Raw genomic sequence first — 26,710 nt, forward strand, 5'->3', positions numbered from 1 at the left:
CTACGATGATAGATATATTAATCGATCGAAACAAATAATTTTATAAAACATTTAAATCGCCATCTTGTGACGTGGTGTCATACAGAGTATAAGCTTTAGTGTAGTGAGCTACCTTAAATTAATCATAGAAATATTTTTTCCCTTTTCGTTATAATGATTTCGAAGTTTTTTTTCCCCACTTTTCAAATGAGCCTATCCATGTCAGTGATAGATTTACCCCCAAATTACAACATTTCCACTGTATATTTCCCCTGAAATCGAAGTAGATCTAGATCAATAAACAATAAACCCTAATATTGGTACGAATACTTTTACGTTCAAGTTATCTCGACTCTTCTAAAATATGCAAATAAACTAATGGCGGACTGGGAAGGATACCCTCTGCATGAATGCGTCTTTCACAACGATATTAGAAAACTCTCCCAATTACTACGTGTAAATGATGTGGCGCTTAAAGATATGCACGGTATACATTTTTCTGAATGTTTCATATCATTATGATAGAATCCTTCTATGAAAAATTGACCTGAACCGACATTGTCGGTACATTGTGTATGATGTTGGGCCTAGTCATAAGAAGTGGAGATTGACTTGTTGATGAGTAATCCCTCGATACTTAACCATAAAGGATGTTTAAACAATGTATTCCAGGCTTAATTAGCTATACCACTTCATGATGTTGTGTTAAAGTGTATTCAGTGGATGTTCTAACTTTTAAGTGAAAAAAAAAAATGTCTAGAAAAAAGAAATGTATATGTATAAACATTTGTAAATAGGCCATATATGATGAAGTAGTGTATATATGATAGAAGATGTACCTTGGTGTTGCCAGATTTTGATAATACGATAGCCATTAATCAGAATAATTGGGACAACCGGGCAATGGATTAGTCATCTGTTTTCATTATTGATCAATATTGTTTTAAATCTACCCCAGTGATTTTTCAACATTTTTCAAAAGGGTACTGTGGCTTTCAAATAGGGAAATATTTTCAACATTTTGATCAAATTGGGAAAACCTAGACATTTTTGTAAACATGCTAAATATATTAATATCAAACAAGAAATCAAACACAATTTGATTTCATTCTACTTTTATTTTACGTATATAACTTTCTTTTCCTTAAGCTCTTAAAATTTTTTGATTATTCTTTCTAAATCATCTAGAATTGACGTATTTTTGTCATGTTGTACATAAACTATTCATATTGAACTTATTTTTTAACAAACCCATTTTATTTTTTCACATTGAAATTATTTTTTAACTAAGACGTTTTTTGCCAGTTTTTATTATTGGGAAAAGTGCAAGTTAAATGGGGAAAAAATTGGTAATTTTTGGAGGGGAAAGGTCCGATATTCGGACCTATATTGGGTCTAAAACAATCACTGTACCCAGTCATTCATATAAAGTTAGATAAAATTTCATTCAAATTCATTAGTATAGATCTCTATTTTTAAAGCAAATGTTCTGATTAAATTCTCTAATTTTCAATAAGATGTCTGGTGTTCTATTTACAGAAGAATTATGATTAAACAAGATAGTGTTTGAAAATAATTTTTCATTGATCTTGAAATACGAATGACATCACTGTTAAATGTCATATTAAAACTGTGAAATATGAATGTATTGAGCATCAGGCCTTGTTGAACTTCAGCAGAAGTGAAAGTAATGGGTCTTTTGGATATGACCTTAAAGGGGCATTGACACGATTTGAGCTGAAAATTTCAAAATTTATTTTTCCATTTTTATTGTTTACAATGCTTAACTAAAGTATTTCTAATGGTCAACCAAAATTTGATATCAGTTGTTGAGTTATAAGTGAGATACAGCACTTGCAATTCTTTGTTATGTAAACAAGGCTCGTGCCATGTTTTTGTTTACATTATACTGTCAATAAAAAAAATAGCATTTTAAAAACAAATTGAGATGTGCCAAACACTAGAAAATATTTAATTGTGTTAAGAATTCACTTATAAATTGAAAAAATCTGCTTTAAACAAAACTTTTACTAGTTTATTTAACATATACGTAAACAAAAATGGCACGAGCCTTGTTTACATAACAAGGACTTGTGACCTCAGTATCTCCCATGTACATTGACTACTGACATTCAAATTTTTGCTGATCATTAGTAATACCTTAGTTAAGCATTCTAAACATTATAAATCAAAAAATAAAATTTGAAAAATTTCAGCTCAAATCGTGTCCATGTCCCTTTAAGAATATAGGTCCCTTTTCAATAGGCACTGGCAAGATAGAGAACCTCCATTGCTATGACCCTGAGCACCATGCATAGGTCTGAATAGATTTAAATCAGCATCAACAGTAACAACTGTTAAGACCGTTCATTTGATTCTGAAAGTTTACCTGATGTTTTATGGGGATTATATTGACTCGGATTGTTTTTAGATTTGGACTAAGCTTGTGCAAAGCTTTAAAAACTAAAATAATCATCCTGAAAACATGAAGAGTGGACACGATCGTTCATCTGAGTGTAGACACATGATGAGTGGACACTCGTTCATTTGAGTGTAGACACATGATGAGTGGACACTCGTTCATTTGAGTGTAGAAACATGATTAGTTGACACAATCATTCATCTGAGTGTAGACACATGATGAGTGGACAGTCATTTGAGTGTAGACACATGATGAGTGGACACATTGTTCATTTGAGTGTAGACAAAGTTTTTGGGAAGATAATATAAAATTTCCTATCGATTTGGAATTTAAACAATTTGTCAAGTCCTATTTTGGAAATGTTGGTTACAATTGTGTATGATACATTAAACTTGGATGTATGATATGATAGACCACGGTACAATATATTATGATATGATGGAGTTATTTACTATAGAATATATAATATGATAAACTCAGATATGATAGGTTAAGTGTATAATGTAATAGCATGATGGGAGAATAATTTAATTGCTGAGAATTGTGTACAATGTATACCACTTACTATTGTAATTACTAATTAACACAGTGACAGAGAACACTAAGTTGATAGGCCCCTGTTATTAGCTGTAAACATGAGACACTAGCTTGATGGACCCCTGCTATTAGCTGTAAACATGAGACACTAGCTTGATGGACCCCTGTTATTAGCTGTAAACATGAGACACTAGCTTGATGGACCCCTGCTATTAGTTGTAAACATGAGACACTAGCTTGATGGACCCCTGATGTTAGCTGTAAACATGAGACACTAGCTTGATGGACCCCTGCTATTAGTTGTAAACATGAGACACTAGCTTGATGGACCCCTGATGTTAGCTGTAAACATGAGACACTAGCTTGATGGACCCCTGATGTTAGCTGTAAACATGAGACACTAGCTTGATAGGCCCCTGCTATTAGTTGTAAACATGAGACACTAGATTGATGGACCCCTGATGTTAGTTGTAAACATTAGACACTAAGTTGATATGCCCCTGCTATTAGTTGTAAACATGAGACACTAGCTTGATGGACCCCTGCTATTAGTTGTAAACATGAGACACTAGATTGATGGACCCCTGATGTTAGTTGTAAACATGAGACACTAGCTTGATGGACCCCTGCTATTAGTTGTAAACATGAGACACTAGATTGATGGACCCCTGATGTTAGTTGTAAACATTAGACACTAAGCTGATATGCCCCTGCTATTAGTTGTAAACATGAGACACTAGCTTGATGGACCCCTGCTATTAGTTGTAAACATGAGACACTAGATTGATGGACCCCTGGTGTTAGTTGTAAACATGAGACACTTAAGTTGATATGCCCCTGCTATTAGTTGTAAACATAAACACTAGCTTGATGGACCCCTGGTGTTAGCTGGAAACATAAAACACTAAGTTAGTAAGTAGGCACCTGGTGTTAGTTGTAAACATGATATTATAGTTTGATTCTAAGTTTTATTATTGTTTTACAGGGAATACAGCTCTACACCTGGCTGTTATGTTGGGAAGAAAAGGTAGCATGTTAAAATATGTTTTATCAATTTCATTAAAAATATAAAGGAAAGAAGAAATATTACTGTTGCTAATTTAGATTATGGTGCAAGAAATGTTCATGTATAATGTCTGTGTTGTAGACTGTATCCAGTTGTTACTAGCACATGGGGCACCTGTCCGAGTGAAGAACATACAGGGCTGGACTCCCCTGGCAGAGTCTATAAGTTATGGCAGCAGACAAACTAGTATGATTTGTTTACAGGTTTCATTAATTTGTATATACTTGCTTTTCATTATTTTCAATCTACCAGAACTAACCACCATGTATCTGTTCTGTATTTAGTTTTGTGTCTGCTGAAGAAGCTTAAACAGCAATCCAGGGACACTTTAGAGGAGAGGAGGCCAGCCTTGATTCAGGCTCTGAGGGATATAGGAGACTTCTATGTGGAACTTAAATGGGATTTCCAGAGCTGGGGTATTGGGTCTTTGTAGAGAAATCTTGTTTAAGTGGATAAAGACTATTCTGTGTTGTAATTTCAGCCTTTATATATTGTATGTACACTGGGGAAAAAATTCAAGCAATCAATTAGAAAACTTGTATTCCATTTTATACAGTACCACTTGTTTCCCGTATATTGCCATCTGATGTTTGCAAAATCCACAAGAAAGGGAGCTGTTTAAGGTAAATTAATATCAATGTGCTGTGGAAAAAAGTGGCAGTTTGAAAGCAAAATGTATTTTGAAATCTTTCAATATTTTGTTGTTGTTTGTAAATGACAGGTTGGACACAACCTTAGTTGACTTCAATGACATGAGATGGGAGAGAGGGGACATAACTTTTGTTTTTGATGGAGAAGCTCCCTCTAATGAAGGCTTGACAGTTCTAGACAACAAATTACATGTTTTTCAAAAAATTAGGTCAGAGGTAAGGTTATTACAGAGAATTATAAGAAATGTCTCATAAATTATTGTTTGTGGGAAATTACGATAACTCTAAAGCTCATTTATTTCTGCTTTGTGTGTGAATGGTTTTTTCGCTCACCTGAGCCAAAGGCTCAAATGAGCTTTTCTGATCAAAATTGTCTGTTGTCTGTCGACGTAAACTTTTCACATTTTCATCTTCCCCAGAACCACTGGGCCAATTTCAACCAAACTTGGCACAAAGCATTCCTAGGTGAAGGGCTTTCAATTTTGTTGAAATGAAGGGTCATGCTCCCTTCATAGGGGAGATAATCTCAAAAAATGCAAAATAGGGTGGGGTCAGTTTAAAATCTTCTCAAGAACCACTGGGCCAGAAAATCGTAAATTTACATGAAAACTTCTTTACATAGTGGAGATTCAAGTTTGTAAAAACCATGACCCCCCAGGGGTATGTTGGGAACACAATAGGGGATCAAAGTTATGCATGCGAACATATATAGAAAATCTTTAAAAATCTAATTCTCAAGAACCAATGGGCCAGAAGAGTGGAGATTTACCTGAAAGCTTCCAGGTATAAAGTAAATTCAAATTTGTTCAGATCATGACCCCCCGAGGGTAGGGTGGGGCCACATAAAGCGATCAAAGTTTTACATGCTGATACATAGGAAAATCTTCTCTTGAACAATGGTCAATTTTAATCCAACTTGGAACAAATCATCCTTAGGTGAAGGGGATTCAAGTTTGTTCAAATGAAGGGCCATGAACCCCTTCAAAGAGGAGATAATCACAAAAATAGGGTGGATCATTTAAAAGTCTTCTTTTCAAGAACCACTGGTCCAAAAGAGCTGAAATTTATATGAAAGCTTTCTGACAAAGTGGAGATTCATATTTGTAAAAATCATGATCCATGGGGTTAGGAAGGGGCCACAATACTGAATAGGGGATGAAAGTTTAACATGCGAATTTATAAGAAACCAAACTTGGCTCAAAGCATCCTAATAGATGAAATTTGTTAATATAGAAGCCCTTATAAATTTGTTCTTTTATTGCTTTATAACAAAGTGTCTTTCTGTAGGAATCAGAACAAGAACTAGAAGATGAAGTAGACATATTGATGAGCAGTGACATCATGGCAGCTCAGATGTCCACCAAAAACATCACATTTTCACGGGCTCAAAGTGGCTGGCTGTTTCGAGAAGACAAAACGGTACGTAGTCACCACTAGACTGTGAGGCAGTGTGAAATGTGAAGCAATATAATGAGGGAGGTGGATACAGTCAGTCTGTATGACACTGAAATGTGAGGCAGTGTAATGAGGGAGCTGGGTACAGTCAGTCTGTACAACACTGAAATGTGAGGCAGTGTAATGAGGGAGCTTGATACAGTCAGTCTGTACGACACTGAAATGTGAGGCAGTGTAATGAGGAAGCTTGATACAGTCAGTCTGTACGACACTGAAATGTGAGGCAGTGTAATGAGAGAGCTGGGTACAGTCAGTCTGTACGACACTGAAATGTGAGGCAATGTAATGAGGGAGCTTGATACTGTCAGTCTGTACGACACTGAAATGTGAGGCAGTGTAATGAGGGAGCTGGGTACAGTCAGTCTGTACGACACTGAAATGTGAGGCAATGTAATGAGGGAGCTTGATACTGTCAGTCTGTACGACACTGAAATGTGAGGCAGTGTAATGAGGGAGCTGGGTACAGTCAGTCTGTACAACACTGAAATGTGAGGCAGTGTAATGAGGGAGCTGGGTACAGTCAGTCTGTACAACACTGAAATGTGAGGCAGTGTAATGAGGGAGCTTGATACAGTCAGTCTGTACGACACTGAAATGTGAGGCAGTGTAATGAGGGAGCTGGGTACAGTGAGAAGTACAGCTGATTTTTAATGAATAAGTTCATGGGAATTAAGCATCATTTGAAATCTTCCCTTTCCCAATTTAGCAAGTAAACTGCATGTTATCAATACCTAACAGAGATAAAGAATCTTTCCTACCAAAAATGTGCAAATGTAAGATATTCTTATGCTGTATTTCATAATTCAAAGATCATTCCTTGTCCTTGTTTTCAGGAAAGGGTGGGAGAATTTGAAGCTGATTTCTATGCAGTAAATGGATTGATCTTGGATTCCAGGAAGAGGTATTGAAAGTGGCTTTAGCTGATCTCCTATAGGAATTGTCCATATAGTGAAATCAGAATAGCAAGCAAGTCATGTGGAAATGTAAAGAAAACCAAAAAAATCCAATATTGCTAGATTTTCAGTCTTCCTCTTTACATGGAAAATATTTCAGTCTGTTTAAACTTCATTGTTTCTAAGAGTATTCATAGTTTTTATTCAGTCTGATTAAAATCAAACCTGTCACTTCGCTCTATATACGGACAATCACAGCGATTGTCCGTATATCGCTGGTGGGATTGCTGGTGAATATACTGTTCAGGTGTGAAGACTATATGACTTTTGTAGGAGGGAACATCTAAGTCCAGATGATGTCCAGAAAAACAAAGCCATGATGGAGAACTTGACCAAAGGAAATTGGAATAATTGTGAGGTATGGAAGGACACTTACATATTTGTGATGTCTAATTTGGGTTCTGTAGGGAAGATATGGAAGTCCCATACTGATTATTTACTGCGTCCATCTAACTGGCCGGCCGTCTGTTTGTCCATCAACACTTTTTAAGTAATCCAATATCTTCTGTATTTTTTAACCTAAAGACTTCATTCATTACTTGAGTAGACAATTGGTCATTAAAATTTGCCTATGTATTTTGAAGATCAGAGATCAAGATCGTAATGAGGTAGTTGATTTTGGATTGTGGGATGTGGTAAATTTAGTATTGAGGAATAAAGTGGACAATACACTTATACATAAGGCGGTCAAGCTCAGAGTAATTAGTGTGGGATTGTGTGATGCATTATGTTTTGCATTTTTTAACAGTCTTCATATTTAGTATGTAAACTGAACAGAGGTTACATGTAGAGGGTCAAAAATCAAGGTCACAGAGAAAATGGCATTGTAAGACATACTATTAACTTGAAAATCACTCAATATGCAGATTCAGTATACATGATGCAAGGCCATGCCTTATAGCCAGGTGCTTCAAGACTTCCTTAATTTTCCAATTTTCATTTATAAGGTTAATTTGTGTAAATGAAATGCTGTCATTTAAATAATGTTATTGAAGGGTGTTATGCATAGTGGTTTGCCGAATTGTAAAGTGTAAATTATAGTTCACAACCAGGAAATTAGTCCACAAATAGTGATGAAGCTATTTAACAGTCTATCTTGATTGGATTTATCCATGTGCAGTAAAAGCTGTCAAAGGGAATAGAAAAAATTACCCTTAATGACAATTTTGGAGTTGCTGAATATTCATTTCTCTTTGTTGAAATTTCAGTGAGATGCAAAAGATATTTGAGTTTGTATGCAGTGGCTGCAAGCTTTTATCATAGTATTCATTAGCATGTATTGCCTAAAGGAAAATTTTTAGTTGTTATGCATCAACTGGACCCACACAGAAGCATAAATCTATTGATATGTGTAAATTTAGAAAATACTTCAACAAATATTGAATTTTAAATATCTTTCAGAAGTATTTATTTGACGTTGTGGAAATATATAATACTTGCATATGTAATTAACACATGTAGTTTAATTAGATACCATAATAATTTCTTAATGTACATGTATATTACCATCCAATAAAAACAAAAAAATTATCTTACATATACAATATCATTTACATGACCAGTAATGGCAGTATGGAATATACATTATCATTTACATGACCAGTATGCAATAGGTACCTAAACAAGGATTCAAGGGGATACTAAACAGTCCTCCATTACAAAAGAGTTGATATCAACAATCTTGTGTTTTATGTAATGTTGTAGGCTTGTAGACACACATTGCATGCAATAAACTATTGTACATGCATATATCTTGATGACAAACTACATAGTGTTAGTGACATAAATGTTTATTTGTTTTCTCTGTTAAAGTGTGTCCTGCTCTGCTGTCCTCAAACATTTACACTCAATATACCGAGTACACTCAAACATCTACACTTACTATACTGAGTACACTCAAACATCTACACTCAATATACTGAGTATACTCAAACATCTACACTCACTATACTGAGTACACTCAAACATCTACACTCACTATACCACATACACTCAAATATCTACACTCAATATACCGAGTATACTCAAACATCTACACTCACTATACCGAGTACACTCAAACATCTACACTCACTATACCGAGTACACTCAAACATCTACACTCACTATACCGAGTACACTCAAACATCTACACTCAATATACTGAGTATACTCAAACATCTACACTCACTATACTGAGTACACTCAAACATCTACACTCACTATACCACATACACTCAAATATCTACACTCAATATACCGAGTATACTCAAACATCTACACTCACTATACCGAGTACACTCAAACATCTACACTCACTATACCGAGTACACTCAAACATCTACACTCACTATACCGAGTACACTCAAACATCTACACTCACTATACTGAGAACACTCAAATATCTACACTCACTATACCACATACACTCAAACATCTACACTCAATATACCGAGCACACTCAAACATCTACACTTACTATACCGAGTACACTCAAACATCTACACTCAATATACCGAGCACACTCAAACATCAACACTTACTATACCGAGTACACTCAAACATCTACACTCAATATACCGAGTAGACTTTGAGGACGTGTTGGTTTATATTTGTGTACCTGTATTTGTAAGAAAATACAAATCTATAATTTGAAACCAGTGTTTATAAGAAAATACTCATGTACATGTTTTAATTAAACCATGATAATTTGATGATAGTTTAGTGATGATAGTTTGGTTATGATGATTTAGTGATGATGGTTAAATGATGATAGTTTTATGATGATGATTTAGTGATGATGGTTAAATGATGATAGTTTTATTATGATAATTTAGTGATGATGGTTAAATGATGATAGTTTTATGGTGGTAGTTTCAGAGAAGACCTTCACTCCCAAATCCCGAGGAAACTAGTGTGAAGTGGGAGGAGTATGCTGCTGAGCCCCCTGGTACCCCCATGTGTCTGGGACGACCTTGGATTGCCAAAGGAAACACAAAGTCATTTAAAGCGACTGTGGCAATGGTAGTTGTTTTCTGAAGTTTCTGTTTCTGCTTGATTTGGGGGGGGGGGCTTCTGTTGAAATATGCAATTTGAATAAGTTAATATAAAATCATTATTTTCCCTTTAATCTAATTCTGTAAAAGTGGACAACCTTTCATTCACCATGCCACCTTGAACATGCTAATGATTCTTAAACCACAAGAATTTGACCCCACAATGATAAATAAGCATACAATATATTTATTATTTTTTTTTCCAGAGCAAGAGATTTCCAATGTCTATAGAAGTGTAAGTATTTTACAAGATCATGTGTTCACTGTTTATTAATCATTCCTACAATATGTGCTCCATAGTAACGGTTGCTATCCATAAGTAGCAGTATCAGCGACCCATGTTACGGATGCATGTACTGATGTTTTGATTGTGACTCTTTTATTCCCTAGATTGCTGGATGTGCTGGAAGTCATTGCTCCTTTTAAACAGTTTCAGAAATTACGAGAATTTATGACAACTAAACTACCTGATGGTTTTCCTGTGAAAATAGGTACAGCTAAATTTTAGTTTTGAGTAGTAATTTTTAGGTCACCTGAGTAAACTCAGGTGACCTATTGCAATTGGTTGTAGTCCATTGTGCATTAACAATTGAACATTTTTAACTCCTTCTTAATAACTACCATTCCAATTCTTTTCATATTGGGTATGAAGCATCATTGGGACAAGGAGGACATAAATTGTAAATTTCAGGACTCCAGCAACCCTGGGGCCCTAGGGGCGGGGCAAAAACTGCCCAAAATTGACCAATTTTCAAAAATCTTCTTCTCAAGAACCACACACGTGTAAGAAAAACTAAATGCATAGTGATGCAGAGCAGGAAGGCCTCTACCAAAATTGTAAATTCTCATGATCCTCGGGATAAGGTGTTCTGACCTTAGGGCGGGGCCGAACTTGGTATATAGTGTTTATGTGTAAAACACTCAAATTACATCTTCTTTAGTGTGGTTGATACTAAATTGAAAGTAAACAGATATTTAGAAAGAACAGGTAATCTTTTACCAAAATTGTAAATTTGATGATCCCAGGGATAGGCGTTTTGGTATCAGGGTGGTCAGTTATTAAATGTTTGAACAATAACTTCTTGAAAACTATCATTCCAATTCTTTTCAAATTTTGTATGAAACATATTTGGAACAAGGGGAACATAAATTGTAAATTTCAGGATTCCTGGGGCCTTAGGGGCAGGGCAAAAACTGCCCCAAATTGACCAATTTTCAAAAATCTTCTCAAGAACCGCACGCATGCTATTGATACTAAATTGAAACTAAATGGATAGAGCAGGTAGTCTTTTACCAAATTTGTAAATTTGATGATGAGTAAGGGTTCTGACCTCAGGGTGGGGCCAAACTTAAGTTTATAGTATTTATGTGTAAGTTTGCTGATACTGTATAAAATCTAAATGCATACTTAGGAATAGCAGAAAAGGATGTACAAATGGTGAATTTCATAACCTAAGGTTATGACTTTAGAACGAGCCCAAATTAGTCATATCTTTTGATGTTTTAATGTTAATACACCTATTATTTAAGACCTTTCATCAGTGTATGCACTTTTGAGGGCAGTGAAGTTTTAAGAACACATCTTATTTTATACTGTTGATGAACATAAGAATTTAGCTTAGATATTCAGAACAGGAATTTTTTTCTAGATTTCATAGCCCATGGAAGTAGTGATACTTTTTCACTAGTATTCAGGTGACCGACAAGGCCTGTGGGCCTCTTGTTGACAAATATTAGAAAGTAAGTTTCCCATAATTATACCCCCCACAACAAGTTGTGGGGGGGGGGGGGGGGTATACTGGAATCGGGTTGTCCGTCTGTCTGTCCGTCCGTCCGTCTGTAGACGCAATGGTTTCTGGGCTCTAAAGCATTATCCTTTCCACCTACCGTCACCATATCATATATATGGACTACCCATGGGATGAAGATGTTCCCTATCGATTTTGGGGTCAAAAGGTCAAAGGTCAAGCGCACTGGACATCGAAGTAGTAATATGGTTTCCGGGCTCTAAAGCGTTATCCTTTCCACCTACAGTCACCATATCATACATATGGACTACCCATGGGATGAAGATGTTCCCTATCGATTTTGGGGTCAAAAGGTCAAAGGTCAAGCACACTGGACATCGAAGTAGCAATATGGTTTCCGGGCTCTAAAGCGTTATCCTTTCCACCTACAGTCACCATATCATACATATGGACTACCCATGGGATGAAGATGTTCCCTATCGATTTTGGGGACAAAAGGTCAAAGGTCACGCGCACTGGACATCGAAGTAGCAATAGGGTTCGGTTTGTCATGCCATTTGTTTTTTACACTCAGAAAAGAGGTAGTTTATACCTATTAACAACACCCTTTGGGAGATTGGGGTAAGCGGGGGGGTATTCTTAGTGAGCATTGCTCACAGTACCTCTTGTTTTATTCACCATGTTGCCTTATCAGAGCACATGTAAATTACATATTAAAGCTGCAATTTTCATAATGGCTCCATATTTGTGGAATTCATGGTAAAGCCATGACCTTAATAAATGTGACTCACAAGAATTGTTGTTTTTTTTTTTTATTGCATGCAGTTCAAATAGTCACAGAAATGGAGAAATGCTAGCAAATTTTTAAAGATGTATGCTGAAAAGTAATTCGTCCCAATAATACTAGTATACAGTGTGCACTGTTCCAAATATGAAACGCTGCTGAGTGTGTTTTCTGTGAACAGCAGAACACGGTTTTAGTGCCAGGGACAAGACAGGCTATGTAGCTTCTCAAAGGTACATACGCTCAATTTTTTTGTTTGTTGAATCTTTTTAAAAAGATATCAATACCACAGTATGCTATATATGAAATGAAACAAAAAACTCTATTTGATATGCATACAAAAAAAACCCTACTAGTTGTGAAGATATAAACAAAACTAATTTCTAAATGAGCCAATTGTTGACCACCTGACTGTCTTATTAGCATGCTGAGTGTTATTTTACCAGCAGTTCTTGGATCTTTGCATATCTAACTACTCTTGTGTTTTACACATGATCTAACACAATGAATTTAGTCGGATACAGCTGTAGGTCCTTACTACTATACATATATAAAAGATGAACTCGATGTCAAAACTTACCACCGCTATTTTTTCTTTCTGAACACTTGTAAAGGTTGCCATGCATACATTATACAAATAAAGCAGACCAAATATGTCAGAGTTAAACTAGTCAAGAATGAACTTAAAATATCAACTTATTTCTTTCATCTATGCCGAAATCAAATAGACTATAATGTGCATAATTCATCATTAGCCGAGTTACAATGAAGTTGAACTCGGCTATTGGTTTGGTGATGTGGGCGGGCGGGCGTCAACAATTGGTTTCCGGATGATAACTCGAAAAGTTTACAATTTAATCAAATGAAACTTTGATATATTGTTGGGTACTAAGTAAGGAAGACCCCTATTAATTTTGGAGAAAAATGGTCAAAGGTCAAGGTCACAGTGACTGAAAATAGAATGAAAATTTCAGAAAAATTTGGTTTCCGGATGCTAACTCAGAAAGTTTAAATCCGAATCAAATGATACTTAAAGATATGGTTATGTACCAGGTAAGGAAGACTCCTATTGATTTTGGAGAAAATAGGTCAAAGGTCAAGGTCACAGTGACCGAAAATAGATTTAAAATTCCAAAAAAAATTCAATTTGGTTTCAGGAGGATAACTCGATTTTTTTAAATTTGAATCAAATGAAACTTGGATATATTATTGGATATCAGCAAAGCAAGGCCCCTATTGATTTTGGAGAACAAAGGTCAAGGTCACTGACCGAAAATAGATTGAAAACTTCAGACAAATTTGGTTTCTGGACAGTAACTCGAAAAGTTTAAAACTGAATCAAATGAAACTTGGTGATATTGTTGGATAGCAGGTTAGGAAGATCCCCTATTGATTTTGGAGAAAAAAGGTCAAGGTCACAGTCCTGAAAAAAGATTGAAAATTTTAGAAATATCTGAATCTGCATGATAACTCTAAAAGTTTAAATCCGAAAATTCACAATTATAAATATGCCAAATCATTCCCGACTTTACAATGTATCCCATGCAACTCGGCTCATGCACCCCTGGGTGCATTTATTGATTTTTTTCTATCTTTGTTATGAGCAGTAATTCGTTAAAAAGAGAATTCACTCTAACTGTGTATTACTGCATAACCATCATTCAGTTTGATATGTTCAACAATATATTGTTTTTAAAACATGAATTGTATGTACAAAAGTCATTGCTATAAAAAGATGAGAAACATTTATGATTACACAATTTCTCTTGTACAGAAATCCCAGTATTTCCCACAGTGACAGCTAAAGTGACCTTCACTTGTTTTGAATGGCGAGAAGACATTGACGATGGAATGTTTGTGATTCCTGCAAACTACCGTGAAGACCCAAACCGATTTCCGGATTTATGACAGATGATGGACTTTAGTTTGATGGACATGTTTTCCAGCGTTAGAAATGTGATAATCATCGACGGCAACCAGAAGGAGACGTACTTAGAACTGGCTGTTGGAATGGAGGTGCCCCTCACCAACCTGGGAATCTCTAGCACAGAGATGACTTTGCTTTTCTAGAGTATTTAAAGGGTAGAATTCAAAATTTTATTACCCACCTTCATAAATTTTAAGGTTTTGGATCGGGAGGGGGTGTAATGGGGTCTCTACTCATTTCCAGTAATCCTTTGGAAAAGGGGGGGGGGGGACTTGCACTTATTGCATTTATATTGTTAAGATTTATCATACAAAAATTAGACAGTTTGATTTTCACTTCAGTTTGATTTTAGCTATTGTCATTGTACATGCATTTCCAAACTGTAAAATTAAACCTCTAGATGGACATGAAAACCATGACTTTAAACAAATTTACCGATAAATAAGAAACTGTTAAAACGAACCAGGGAAATTTAAAACTGTATACAGTATTAAAATTTTATTTGTTGTAAAAGTTTTTAGAATAGCAAAAATATGCTTTATTGGGTCTCTATCAATCTAATTAAAATTAGATCCTATGATCCGCTACATAGCAATAGTAGATGAGCGGATCATAGGATCTAATTTTAATTAGATTAGTTTTCTAATTGGACAGCAACTGAAGTCTACAGCAGTAGTAATATTCAAATAAAAGTGTTTTTTTTATAGACTTAGAAACAATGGTGTGGGTTGTAACCACAGATTATGAAGTTGTACACTTGTTGAAATGCTTTCATTCTTAATACTTGCAATGGAGTTATATAATTTTATGTCACAAGTTACAGTTACAGCCTATCAAAATCTTTGTACTGAATTAGCAAGTTGTTTTTTTTTTATTGTTGAAGACTTGGGAATCAACAAAATCTTAACACTGTTGAAGACTTGGGAATTAACAAGGTCTTTGTACTGCAGAAAATTTATAAAAATATATCATATCTTTTACACACACATTCATACATTTTCAAGTCAAAGTTTAATTAATGTTTAATTAATTCTACTGATTTATATAGATAGAGGGAAAACAATACAAACTGAAAAATACCTGAATAGACAGTTCCATTCTGAGAATTTTAAACCGTGTGTGTATCTATAGAGAACAGAAGTCATATTCATCTGCTTCTCGTAAAGCTTTTACACCAGCAGGTAAATATTTAGTTGTAAGCTACATAGATTTCTTCAGCCAGAAAATGAAAATAAAATTCATTTGGAAAAATGAATGTACAAGAAGTAGCTGGTGATTAAAAGAAAACTGAATTAATTTAGAATAGTAACTAATTAATTATAATAATGTTGAATTGTTGTCAAAGTTTGTTGTTAAAATGTACTGCAGAATTTTGTAGCAGGTTGATTTTTTTGTGCAACAGGTTCCCCTGTCTTGGCAAGAGAGAGGAATATGCACATGTTGCTGATCAAAAAAAAAATAAATTGCTCATTACACACACCATATGATATGCAGTCTTTTGAGTGTTGAATAGAACATAAAATGAATAGTTAGATATAGAAACAGTAGAAATGGACGTTGCTGTCCTCGATGTGTACAAGCATTTTAGCAGAGTGGTGTATATTTTTACATGGTTGAGTATTTTGTTAATTTTAGCACAGAATTTTGTTTTAATTTCACTGAGGCGTTATATGATAGTGTAATGCTGATGACAAGTGATTCAGATTGCTGAGAATATATATACTTAGTTACATTTGTATTTACAGAGGTTGTCCGATTTTGCATTTCTGGGTATTTTATGGGAGCAGTGGTTTTGACTGTATGTTGTGTTTAGCGTTATGTATTGTATTACCGTTGTTCTGTAGACTTGATCTATTCTTATGGTTGATAATATGGAAAACAAGCTGGCCTTCTGCAAAATGTCACTGCCTTTTAACTTTATTGACAATTTTTTAATCTAGTCACTGCATTGTAAAAGGAAGATGTGTGCTAGATATGTTTATATTTCACTTTCCAACTGCAAAAATAGATAAAAATTCCTTGTAAATACAGTCACATGAGAATGATCTAAAGACATTAGCTTAGCTACTAACAAATTTTTCTACCTCCTATTGAAGAGTTCTTTATTTGACATTTGTACAGTTTTTGCCAAAATTTGGGCAAGTTTGAAAGTTTCCTTACTGTAGAGTATTTATTGATACTTATTTAGTGTTAAATCTAGAGAGGGCACACATATCATATGTTCAAAAGGGCACTTTTTGTTGTGGCAAGACAATTTCGGGGCACTTTCATTGTATCATACTATGATAGTAATAGAATGATCATTTAGCCTCTTTAAAAGTTAATACCTGCTGCCTTGATTTTAAAACTTTTCAATCAACCTTTCAATCAACTTTGTAAAATAAATAACAATTGTTTATATTAACAAAATTTTTTAAAAAGGGGCATGGCGTGGCGCCATGCTAGTTTGCTTTAGATTTAACTCTATTATTTACCAACATTGTGCACCTGGAGCATTTTTTAAAAATCTGTGTGAAAAGAGTTCAAACGATTACAGATGGTGTCTGTATAAGAAAGCTCTGAAAACAAATACCTAGTAAACACTAATAATTTGATGCTATTTTGGATTGGCTAAAAAATTTGATTTCTGCTTTAAAGAAAACCTGATTTTGACTTCATGTTGTGTATTGATATGTCATATGAATTTGAAAACAAAATTATAATGCATTGATAAAGTTATCTGTCCAATTTTCGCTATAATACGCCCCATTAAGAAAAGAATTGTAAGATTAATTTCTAAAGTAGTTCATTATCTTTTTTATGTAAACCCACAAGAATTGCATTCCATGAATTGATGCATATATATCTCCAACAATGCACACTGTGTAGGCCTTGTCTTATGTGTAGGTGTTAGCTTGGAAAAAAAATCTCTAGTCATATTTATCCCATACTCGGTATTGTAACAAGCTGAGGGAATTTTGTAAATGCTGAAACAATTTTTATTGTGTTATAAGATTTTGTTATTGAATTACAGATGATTTCTGTTCTGTATAGTGTTTGTGCTGTTTGACTTTCTAATCTGAGAATTTCAAATTTGATATATTTTGTTTACTATTATCTTGAAAACCTACCTAGAATTTCGTTTACTGTAGTAATGTATTGTGAAAATCCAGGGTTCCAAGTCATATCATGTATGTTTGCTGCTGCTAAAGAAAGATTGTCAATTATTTCAAAATTTTCAGGCATGGACATGATTTGAGGTGAAAATTTTTAAATTTTATTTTTCCATTTTTAATGTTTAGAGTACTTAACTAAGGCATTTCTAATGGTCAGCAAAAATTTGAATGTCAGTTTTTGAGGTACATGGAAAATACAGAGCTCACAATTCTTTGTCATGTAATAAGGCTCGTGGCATGTTTTTGATTAGGCCAAGTAAAATTAATTAGTAGATTATCATGCCCCCCCCCCCCCCCCCTGATTTTTTTTATTTTTCAAAATTACGATTTCCGGATATTTTTATGTCCGGTCCGGTATCGTAAACATACTTTGTTTCACTTTGCCTTTTAGAAACCCAAATACACATGTAATTATGATTTATAAAGCCTTTTCTCAATGAGAGAAGGCATTTTCGAGGTCAAGAATACCATGGCGAAAAATAAAAATTAAAATCCTCCCACCCGCCCCATTTTTTTGTGAAGTTTGAATGATAATCTACTAATTAATTTTACTTGGCCTTACATAGGTTAAATATTACTAGTAAAAGCTTCATTTAAAGCAGAGTTTTTCAATTTACAAGTTAATTCTGAACACAATGAAATAGTTTCTAGTGTTTGGCACATCTCAATTTCTTTTAAACATGCTATTTTCTATTAAGCAATGTAAACAAAAGCATGGCACAAGCCTTGTTTACTTAACATTTTAATTAAGCATTCTAAACCTTAAAAATAAAATTTGAAAGTTTTCAGCATCAAATTGTGTCCATGCCCCTTTAATATAAAATCTGGTCCATTTTTCTTTTCTTTTTTTTCAATTAGGTAAATCACATGTACCTTTGTACATGTTAAAGGCCAGAGTTATTGTTCTTCTGTACACTGTTCTTGTTTGTATTTAGTCGCATTTCAGTTTTGTGAATGACTAATAAAGTTCTCATTTCCAATTGTTTGGTTTTGGAGTTTAGGTCAGTTTTATGTTTTCATATTTATAAAGTTCAATATAACTATTAGTGATGACCAAGTGTTTGTAAATATAAGCAGGCTGTCCAGTGGCCCTAACATTCCTTTAAAATATCGTAATTATACCCCCCGCAACAAGTTGTGGGGGGGGTATACTGGAATCGGGTTGTCCGTCCGTCCGTCTGTAGACGCAATGGTTTCCGGGCTCTAAAGCATTATCCTTTCCACCTACCGTCACCATATCATACATATGGACTACCCATGGGATGAAGATGTTCCCTATCGATTTTGGGGTCCAAAGGTCAAGCGCACTGGACATCGAAGTAGCAATATGGTTTCCGGGCTCTAAAGCGTTATCCTTTCCACCTACAGTCACCATATCATACATATGGACTACCCATGTGATGAAGATGTTCCCTATTGATTTTGGGGTCAAAAGGTCAAAGGTCACGCGCACTGGACATCGAAGTAGCAATATGGTTTCCGGGCTCTAAAGCGGTATCCTTTCCACCTACAGTCACCATATCATACATATGGGCTACCCATGGGATGAAGATGTTCCCTATCGATTTTGGGGTCAAAAGGTCAAAGGTCAAGTGCACTGGACATCGAAGTAGCAATATGGTTTCCGGGCTCTAAAGTGTTATCCTTTCCACCTACAGTCACCATATCATACATATGGACTACCCATGGGATGAAGATGTTCCCTATTGATTTTGGGGTCAAAAGGTCAAAGGTCAAGCGCACTGGACATCGAAGTAGCAATATGGTTTCCGGGCTCTAAAGCGTTATCCTTTCCACCTACAGTCACCATATCATACATATGGACTACCCATGGGATGAAGATGTTCCCTATTGATTTTGGGGTCAAAAGGTCAAAGGTCACGCGCACTGGACATCGAAGTAGCAATATGGTTCGGTTTGTCATGCCATTTGTTTTTTACACTCACAAAAGAGGTAGTTTATACCTATTACCAACACCCTTTGGGAGATTGGGGTAAGCGGGGGGTATTCTTAGTGAGCATTGCTCACAGTACCTCTTGTTTTTTTTTAGTTTTTGCTAAAATTCCTTTAAGACTATTGAATTCAAGGGGAAATCCTAACCAAAAAAAGCCCCGATTTTTCACGTTAATCCCTTTTCACTCTCTTTCTGGGGGGGGGGGGGGGGGGGGGGGTTATATTTCCACTAGCAATTTTGAAAATGTAAAAAACTTCATTTGACCAGTGGATCCCTGTGTGGAGCTGTTTATTGGTTGTGACTTTGCTTTGTGACAAAGATGTGACTTTTAAAGGTATACATATATGTGCCGTAATTTGTAAGATGTTAAAAACCATACCAAAACTTTGTCAATATGCCATTGGTTAAGAGATTAAAAATGATACGATTTGGCAATTTCGACAAATAATAAATGGCTATTTAAAGGAGTTCTGGTATATTCAATGTCAGGTAGTGACGTTTATGGTGGTTGTGCACGAGAAAAATATAAACAGCGTGGTGGTTACGGTATATAGTCGTACTGAGTGGTGATTTCATGTTAAACATAAAATTTAACTTCCCTTCCATTGCTCAAATGCCTCAAAATGATTCTTTTTACCCTGTTTTCACCTGACTATCGCTAAATGTGCCCGGTCAACAGCCTGCATGCCGTACACGATCAATCGAAACTCCTCAAATGTCTCGCACATTTGACAAAGAGGTCGAGGTCGCCGTTCTCGTGCTCCGTTCTTAGAGTCGCAAACGCATGAAACGACGAGATATGCGCACGAACGTGTTCTTTGTTCTTCGACCACACTACCTACAGAGGTGGTGTGAGTTCTTGCACCTCGAACCCGTTCTCGGGTTGCGTACTTGGCGTTCGGGGTCGACAGGAATTTGTACTCATACGAAGAACGGCGATCTCGAACGCACTCATAGTGCGCAAGACATTCGAGGAATTTGTACTTGTACGAAGAACGACGATCTCGAACGCACTCATTGTGCGCAATACATTCGAGGAGTTTCGATTATGTACGTGCGCTTTCAGACTCGCTATCATATGTTGCCTTGTAGTTCCGCCTGCAACGTTTCGTGATAATAAATATTTCAAATTAGATCAAATGGGTGATTCCTATCTGACCCGGAGAATACATAATAAACAAGAAAATAACTTCCGATTGAGTTAACTTGCATAAACTATATAGCCTGATATTAATTAATGTAAGTAAGTCATGAGTTCGGAAATTCTTAATTTTAGCCCAAAATTTTCGTAATTGTATCTTTAAAATTATTATTATTAGCCCTTATTTTTTTGTCAGAGAGTGCTGGACAGCCTGTATAAGTAGATTATCATCCTTAAATGGTAACAGGGGTGTGACTGAATTCCTCAGAAATCAGAGGAAAACTGGTCAAAAAGGGAGGAAAACACCTCACCCTACCTGGAAAAATAACCTTTTTGCGCTTTAGATCAAATCCAGAGTGTTTCATTTTCCCCCCCGAAAATTGAGCAAATCGGAGGATTTCCTCTGAAAAGAGGAAAAATCACACCCCTGTGGTAAGGAAATTTTCAAATGCCAACTTTACAACCTTGCAATTTACTGTGCAAAGCTCCGACTTAATTGCTACGTAGATTGGGACTCGGATAAAGTTCATTGGTTCGAAAAATTTACTAGAAAATCTCTTCAGAAGTATACATTTATAGATAGAAGGAGGTGTTGTGCTGGGTATTTGACGTCATCGTTTCGGGGCCTGCCAATTAACGACAACCAATATATAATATATATACACGACGTGCAAATTATCTCTTAGATTTCGAGAAATTATAGAGCATTGTATTTCCTTTGCTCTACAGTAGGCTGTAATCGCCATTTACAAAACACGGACAAGTCACGGATGCACGGAAATAGAAAAAAAAAAAAAAGTACAAATCACGGATTCATTTTACATGGATAATAAAATTGTCCGTGCATTTTTTAATTTATAAAATCAGTTGATTTGTGACTTCGAATATACTTTGAATTGTTTTGTGTACACCCCAGGGAATATGTATAGTTAGAATCTATCAGTCACGGAAATTTTCAGTGCATTGTGACGTCACCGTAATTGTTTCGTCAGAAACATTTGTCCTTGATTTGTATGCAATATTTCCGTGATTCCTTCATTACTATAGGATTAAACATTCTTTTTGAAGAATTTATCGATGTGTAAACTCCGGACATTTTACTCACAAACTGAATAAAAGTGCGAAGCACTTTTATGTTAAGTTTGTGAGTAAAATGGCCGGAGTTTAAACATCGATAAATTCTTCAAAAAGAATGTTTGATTCTTATAATTCCAATTCATTCACTTCATTAACAACTGCAAAAATTTGAATAGTTTCCCCGCACTATGTTATTTGTTTTCAGGCGTGTATGAATACATCGTGTTTTCGGATTTATTGATGTGTAAACTCTTGTTCAGCTTTATTTTTGTCCAATCAAAACACTTGTAATAAATAACATTGAAATTATATTATAATAAACATGTAAAAACTATATTTTTTTCATAATACAAGTATTTTATCATTATTTCATATAAATTCCGAATATACAGAATTTCCGTAAACTTTGGTATCCGTGACTAAAAAAAATCTGTCCGTGATTTGATAGATAATACAAATCACGGATTCATTTTGCACGGATGATGACAATTTCCATAAATTAAACAAAAAACAAAAAAAAAAAAAAAAAAAAAAGGTATTACATGTGTACTGACTTGTATTTGACTTCTTAATTTGTTTAGTACTAAGTGTTGAGTCCACCAAAATACAGCTCCACTGCGATTGCAATTGCATAAACACCACAGTCACTTCCATTTTTCTGAACAGTAATATTTTGTTCCGGAGAATACATTATATTTGCAATGCTCATTTGAACAGCGGACGAAATCGAATTTGACATTGCACTGTCATAAAATTTTACAGATAAAGATATGAAATTGACATTCCGTTTTTAACAAAATTTACGGATCAATAAAATTGAAAACTAGAAACACATTTATCATTATTTATTACGTTCGTAAACACATAAAATCACGGAAATTGCATATTAAACAAAAACAAAAAGTCACGGACGATTTTTAAGTGACGGATTCACAGACGATTTTAAAGTCACGGACGGATTTTTTTAGTCACGGATTCCAAAGTTACGGAAATTCTGTAAATTGTTCTTATTGAAGAATTATAAGAAGTTACGATTAAAATAAAATATTATTCTTGTATTATGAAAGAAATATAGTCTTCTGTCTGTAATTTAGTGTAAATTTCGCATGTTTATAACAATTGCAATGACGTCACAATGCACGGAAAATATCCGTTACTGGTAGATTCTACCTACATATATCCCCTACCTACATGCATAAAAAAATTTCAATGTATGTTCGAAGTCATAAATCAATAGCATATTCTATATTTAAAAAATGCACGGAAATTTTTATCATCCGTGCAAAATGAATCCGTGATTTGTACTATTTTTATCTATTTCCGTGCATCCGTGACTGTCCGTGTTTTGTCAACCTCCGGCTGTAATCAGCAGAGACTGAAGAGGCGGATAGATTATAACGTGAAGGAGGGGTAGAGGAAATAGTGGGAAGAGGAAGAAGTGACACCCCCTCCAACCGACACTTACTACAGACAATCGACGGAAAGTACCAAACCGATTAAAATTATCACTATATTTCATGTAAAGTGAGGTGGGGGTTTTTCCACTTTAGAATGTTGTTATCCAGTTTAAAATATATAAAAATTAAAACTCAGAACCGGTCTGTAGGCTCTCACAATAAAAGTACATGTAACCCAGTAGTTTCTTACAATATTTTTATTAGCTCACATGAACCGAAAGCTCATGTGAGATGTTATCCGTCGTCCGTCTTTAAAATTTTCACATTTTAAGGGCCATTCCCTCTTCAAAGGGGAGGTAATCACGAAAATGCAAAAATAGTGTGTGGTCATTAAAATTTTTCTCGAGAACCACTGGGCCAGAAAAGTTCAAATTTACATGGAGGCTTTCTGACAACGTGCAGATTGAATTTAAGTTTGTAGAAATCATGGCCCTGGGGAGTAGGGTAGGGCGACAATAGGGGAGCAGCGTTTTACATGCGAATATATACATCTTCACAAGTCAAGGGTTATTGATTCGTTAACCCTTGACCTGTGAAGATGGCGAATATAGAGCGAAAATCTTTTTTCTGAAGAACCACAGGATCTTATATTTACAGGGCAGGTTCCTAATATAGTGCAGATTGAACTTTGTTAAAAATCATGCCCCCCGGGGTAGTGTGGGGTCACAATAAGGGATCAAAGTTTTCTATGGGAGTATATAAGGAAAATCTTTTTCTTAAGATCCACTAGTCTGGTCCCCGCCCCCGCCACTCATTGACCATTCGTTATTGGGGTCCCCAATAACGAATGATCAATGAGTGGCGGGGGTGGGGGACCAGACTATGTGATAGTCGGTTAAAAAGCTATATAGAGCTTGTGTTGACTTGTTGATTGTACATGTATATAGTGCCGACTTTTAAATAAAATTTACTTAAATTTATAATTTAGAACCGAAAAAGTAACATTTGAAGTAAGAAAAGTAATATTTGAAGTTTTGTAAGTTCATAAGATAAGTACAAAGCTTGCAGGACGTCAATCAAAATATATCATACTGATGTAAGAAGATCCATTCTGATGACAGTTTTCTTCTGTATGTAATGTACCTATTATAATTCCAAAGTGTTAAGTACGAGTAGCTCGATTCTTGGTTCTGTTGAACTGTATCTTTAATAGAAGTAAAGTCAGTCAGTAAGTAAATTTTAATTAAAATCGGCATTGTGTACAACATAAACAAATAACATGAGCGCTCTCTCTCTCTCTCTCTCTCTCTCTCTCTCTCTCTCTCTCTCTCTCTCTCTCTCTCTCTCTCTCTCTCTCTCTCTCTCTCTCTCTCTCCACTGTACCGGAATCCGGTTTTGTCGTTTATACACACCTTAGATATTCACTGCGGGACTGCATTGTTGACACAATGGCGAGCGCAGATGTAGAAAACGCAGGCCTCGACTCGTCGGACCTAAGTTTCATTAAAAACATAATGACAGATTCAAATTCTGTTCATGAAAGTATAGACAAGAGTTATTCAATACCAGGCGCACAACTGTCAGATAAACAGACGTTCCGCAGTAGGGAAGGGAACGCTGTCAATGCATTCCCGGTGTTAGTTGATTTTCGGAGATTACTACAACTCGCACCTAGCCTTGCGTCCCTATCATGCGATGGAGACAATGCAATGATACACGGGGTAAGTATAAATAAGTAATGGGGACGATTTTAATAAACGACAATTTCTCTTAGAAATTTGCTGACAGGACACATCCTACTCCAGAAAAGTCAACAATTAAATTGTTTGGTTTTGAAGTCAACAAATTGTTTGGTTTTGAATATTTTATGTGCTTAAATATTTTGACACGCTATATTTTAGATTTGAATCAAACAAGGGAGAAAAGTACTGATCTCGACCATCAAAATTGATAGGAATTCCTAAAATAATCATATATTAAATTGTTGTTAATTGTATATATATGCACTTTTCACCAAGAAATTAGTTTACTTTATAATTCATTCAATTTGTAAACCATTTCACATCAAGGTAATGTAGTTTTCTGATTACAATATTTTCTATGACCACTTTTTCTTTATAATTCCTATTGGGTTTGGTTCAAATTTGAAAAATCACATTTCTGAATTTTCTGACCATTTGATTTCAATTTCTATTCTATTAAATATTTAATCTTTGATATGTCTTTTTCTAATCACAAAAAATTCAAATAAAATGATTTCGATCTTTTATCACTCATTCGATGGTGAAATAAGAGCAGTGTTTCAATGAGCTTTTGAATCAAATGTTGGTGTAATGAGCTATTTTAAACTGTTCTGGGGTATATCAACAGTGATTAAACAGAAGATTTCAAAAAGAATTAATGCAATATCATAATTTTGAGGTAGGGGAGGGGTAGTGAAATGGGCTGGGGGTACGGAGCGAGTGTCTGGAGAGCTATTGTCATGACTCTAGCAGGCATCATCCGGGGTAATCGTAATTGAGTAATCGTAATCGATTGTAATCATTACTTTTTTTCAAGTAATCTGTAATTGAAGCTATTTTCAATTACTTGTAATCGTAATTCAATCGATTACAGCTAAACTTTGTGGTGTAATTATAATTACTTTTTCAATTACATTCAATTACTCTACACTGAAATATTGTCATTTTGTTAAAGTTGGAAATATAGTTTAAGTTCCTGGCAAGGCTGTTTAAGTCAGTGAATCAATGTTCTGCATTGCTGGAAGAATCTTTCGTCCTGAGAGATGCAGACTGAATGATGAAACTTTTCAAAAACTCATGATGATTAAATGTAATTCTATGTGACTTACAGGAGATTTGATGTCTCACAAACAAGATGATATTTGTATGTTCAGTAATTAAATGTAACATCAACATTTCTTTTTCCTGTTTTGTTTTTATATACATGTATATATATATTAAAAACCTTAAAGTTATCGATTATTAATCGATTACATCCTCTTAAGTAATCGATTGCAATCGATTACAGAAGAAAAATGACTGTAATCAATTACACAAATCCCCTCCTCCAAGTAATCAATTATTAATCGATTAGATTTTTGAGTAATCATGTCCATCCCTGGACTCTAGTGTCAACATCACACTTTAAGGGAAAAACTTTAAACCTTTTGAACCAAGGGGGATAATTAGAGTCATGACAAGCTACATAGTCTTCTGGCTGTTCTACTTTCTCTATCTTACAGTGATTGGGATAAGCACGCGCCCTGCGCCATAGTCGCATTAAATAAAAAAAATGGCACATAGAATATTGAAACACTGCGCCGTTGTGGCGCACATCGTCGATATACCTAATTTGAGCTTTTCCCCACTGACTTCGTAGATATACGAACTTTTCAACTTTTGAGCTGATCCCCCAATTAAACTATATC

The 26,710-nt window shown here is 35.1% G+C and overlaps 2 protein-coding genes across 3 annotated transcripts in view; both read left to right on the forward strand.

The window, feature by feature from the left end:
* Positions 1 to 335: 335 nt before the first annotated feature.
* Positions 336 to 18,691, forward strand: LOC125668604 (ankyrin repeat domain-containing protein 13C-like). The gene is made up of 13 exons (XM_048902902.2): positions 336 to 466; positions 3,924 to 3,965; positions 4,086 to 4,190; positions 4,289 to 4,420; positions 4,561 to 4,627; positions 4,726 to 4,870; positions 5,942 to 6,073; positions 6,943 to 7,010; positions 7,336 to 7,420; positions 9,916 to 10,065; positions 10,304 to 10,332; positions 10,488 to 10,588; positions 14,404 to 18,691. Exons 1-13 carry the CDS (start codon positions 358 to 360, stop codon positions 14,535 to 14,537), a joined length of 1,299 nt encoding a protein of 432 aa, XP_048758859.1. The 5' UTR covers positions 336 to 357; the 3' UTR covers positions 14,538 to 18,691.
* A 6,005-nt stretch (positions 18,692 to 24,696) lies between these two features.
* The window catches only part of LOC125668607 (uncharacterized), a 48,118-nt gene continuing 46,104 nt past the window's right edge, over positions 24,697 to 26,710 (forward strand). The window contains exon 1 of one of the 2 annotated variants that reach the window (XM_056164318.1): positions 24,697 to 25,001. In XM_056164318.1, the coding sequence (XP_056020293.1) occupies positions 24,729 to 25,001 (273 nt within the window). In that variant the 5' untranslated portion in view covers positions 24,697 to 24,728. The remainder of the gene's footprint in view (positions 25,002 to 26,710) is intronic. The other variant, XM_056164319.1, reaches the window with a different exon arrangement.

Source organism: Ostrea edulis, chromosome 4 (assembly GCF_947568905.1).
Source record: "Ostrea edulis chromosome 4, xbOstEdul1.1, whole genome shotgun sequence".
In the NCBI taxonomy this organism is placed as follows: domain Eukaryota; kingdom Metazoa; phylum Mollusca; class Bivalvia; order Ostreida; family Ostreidae; genus Ostrea; species Ostrea edulis.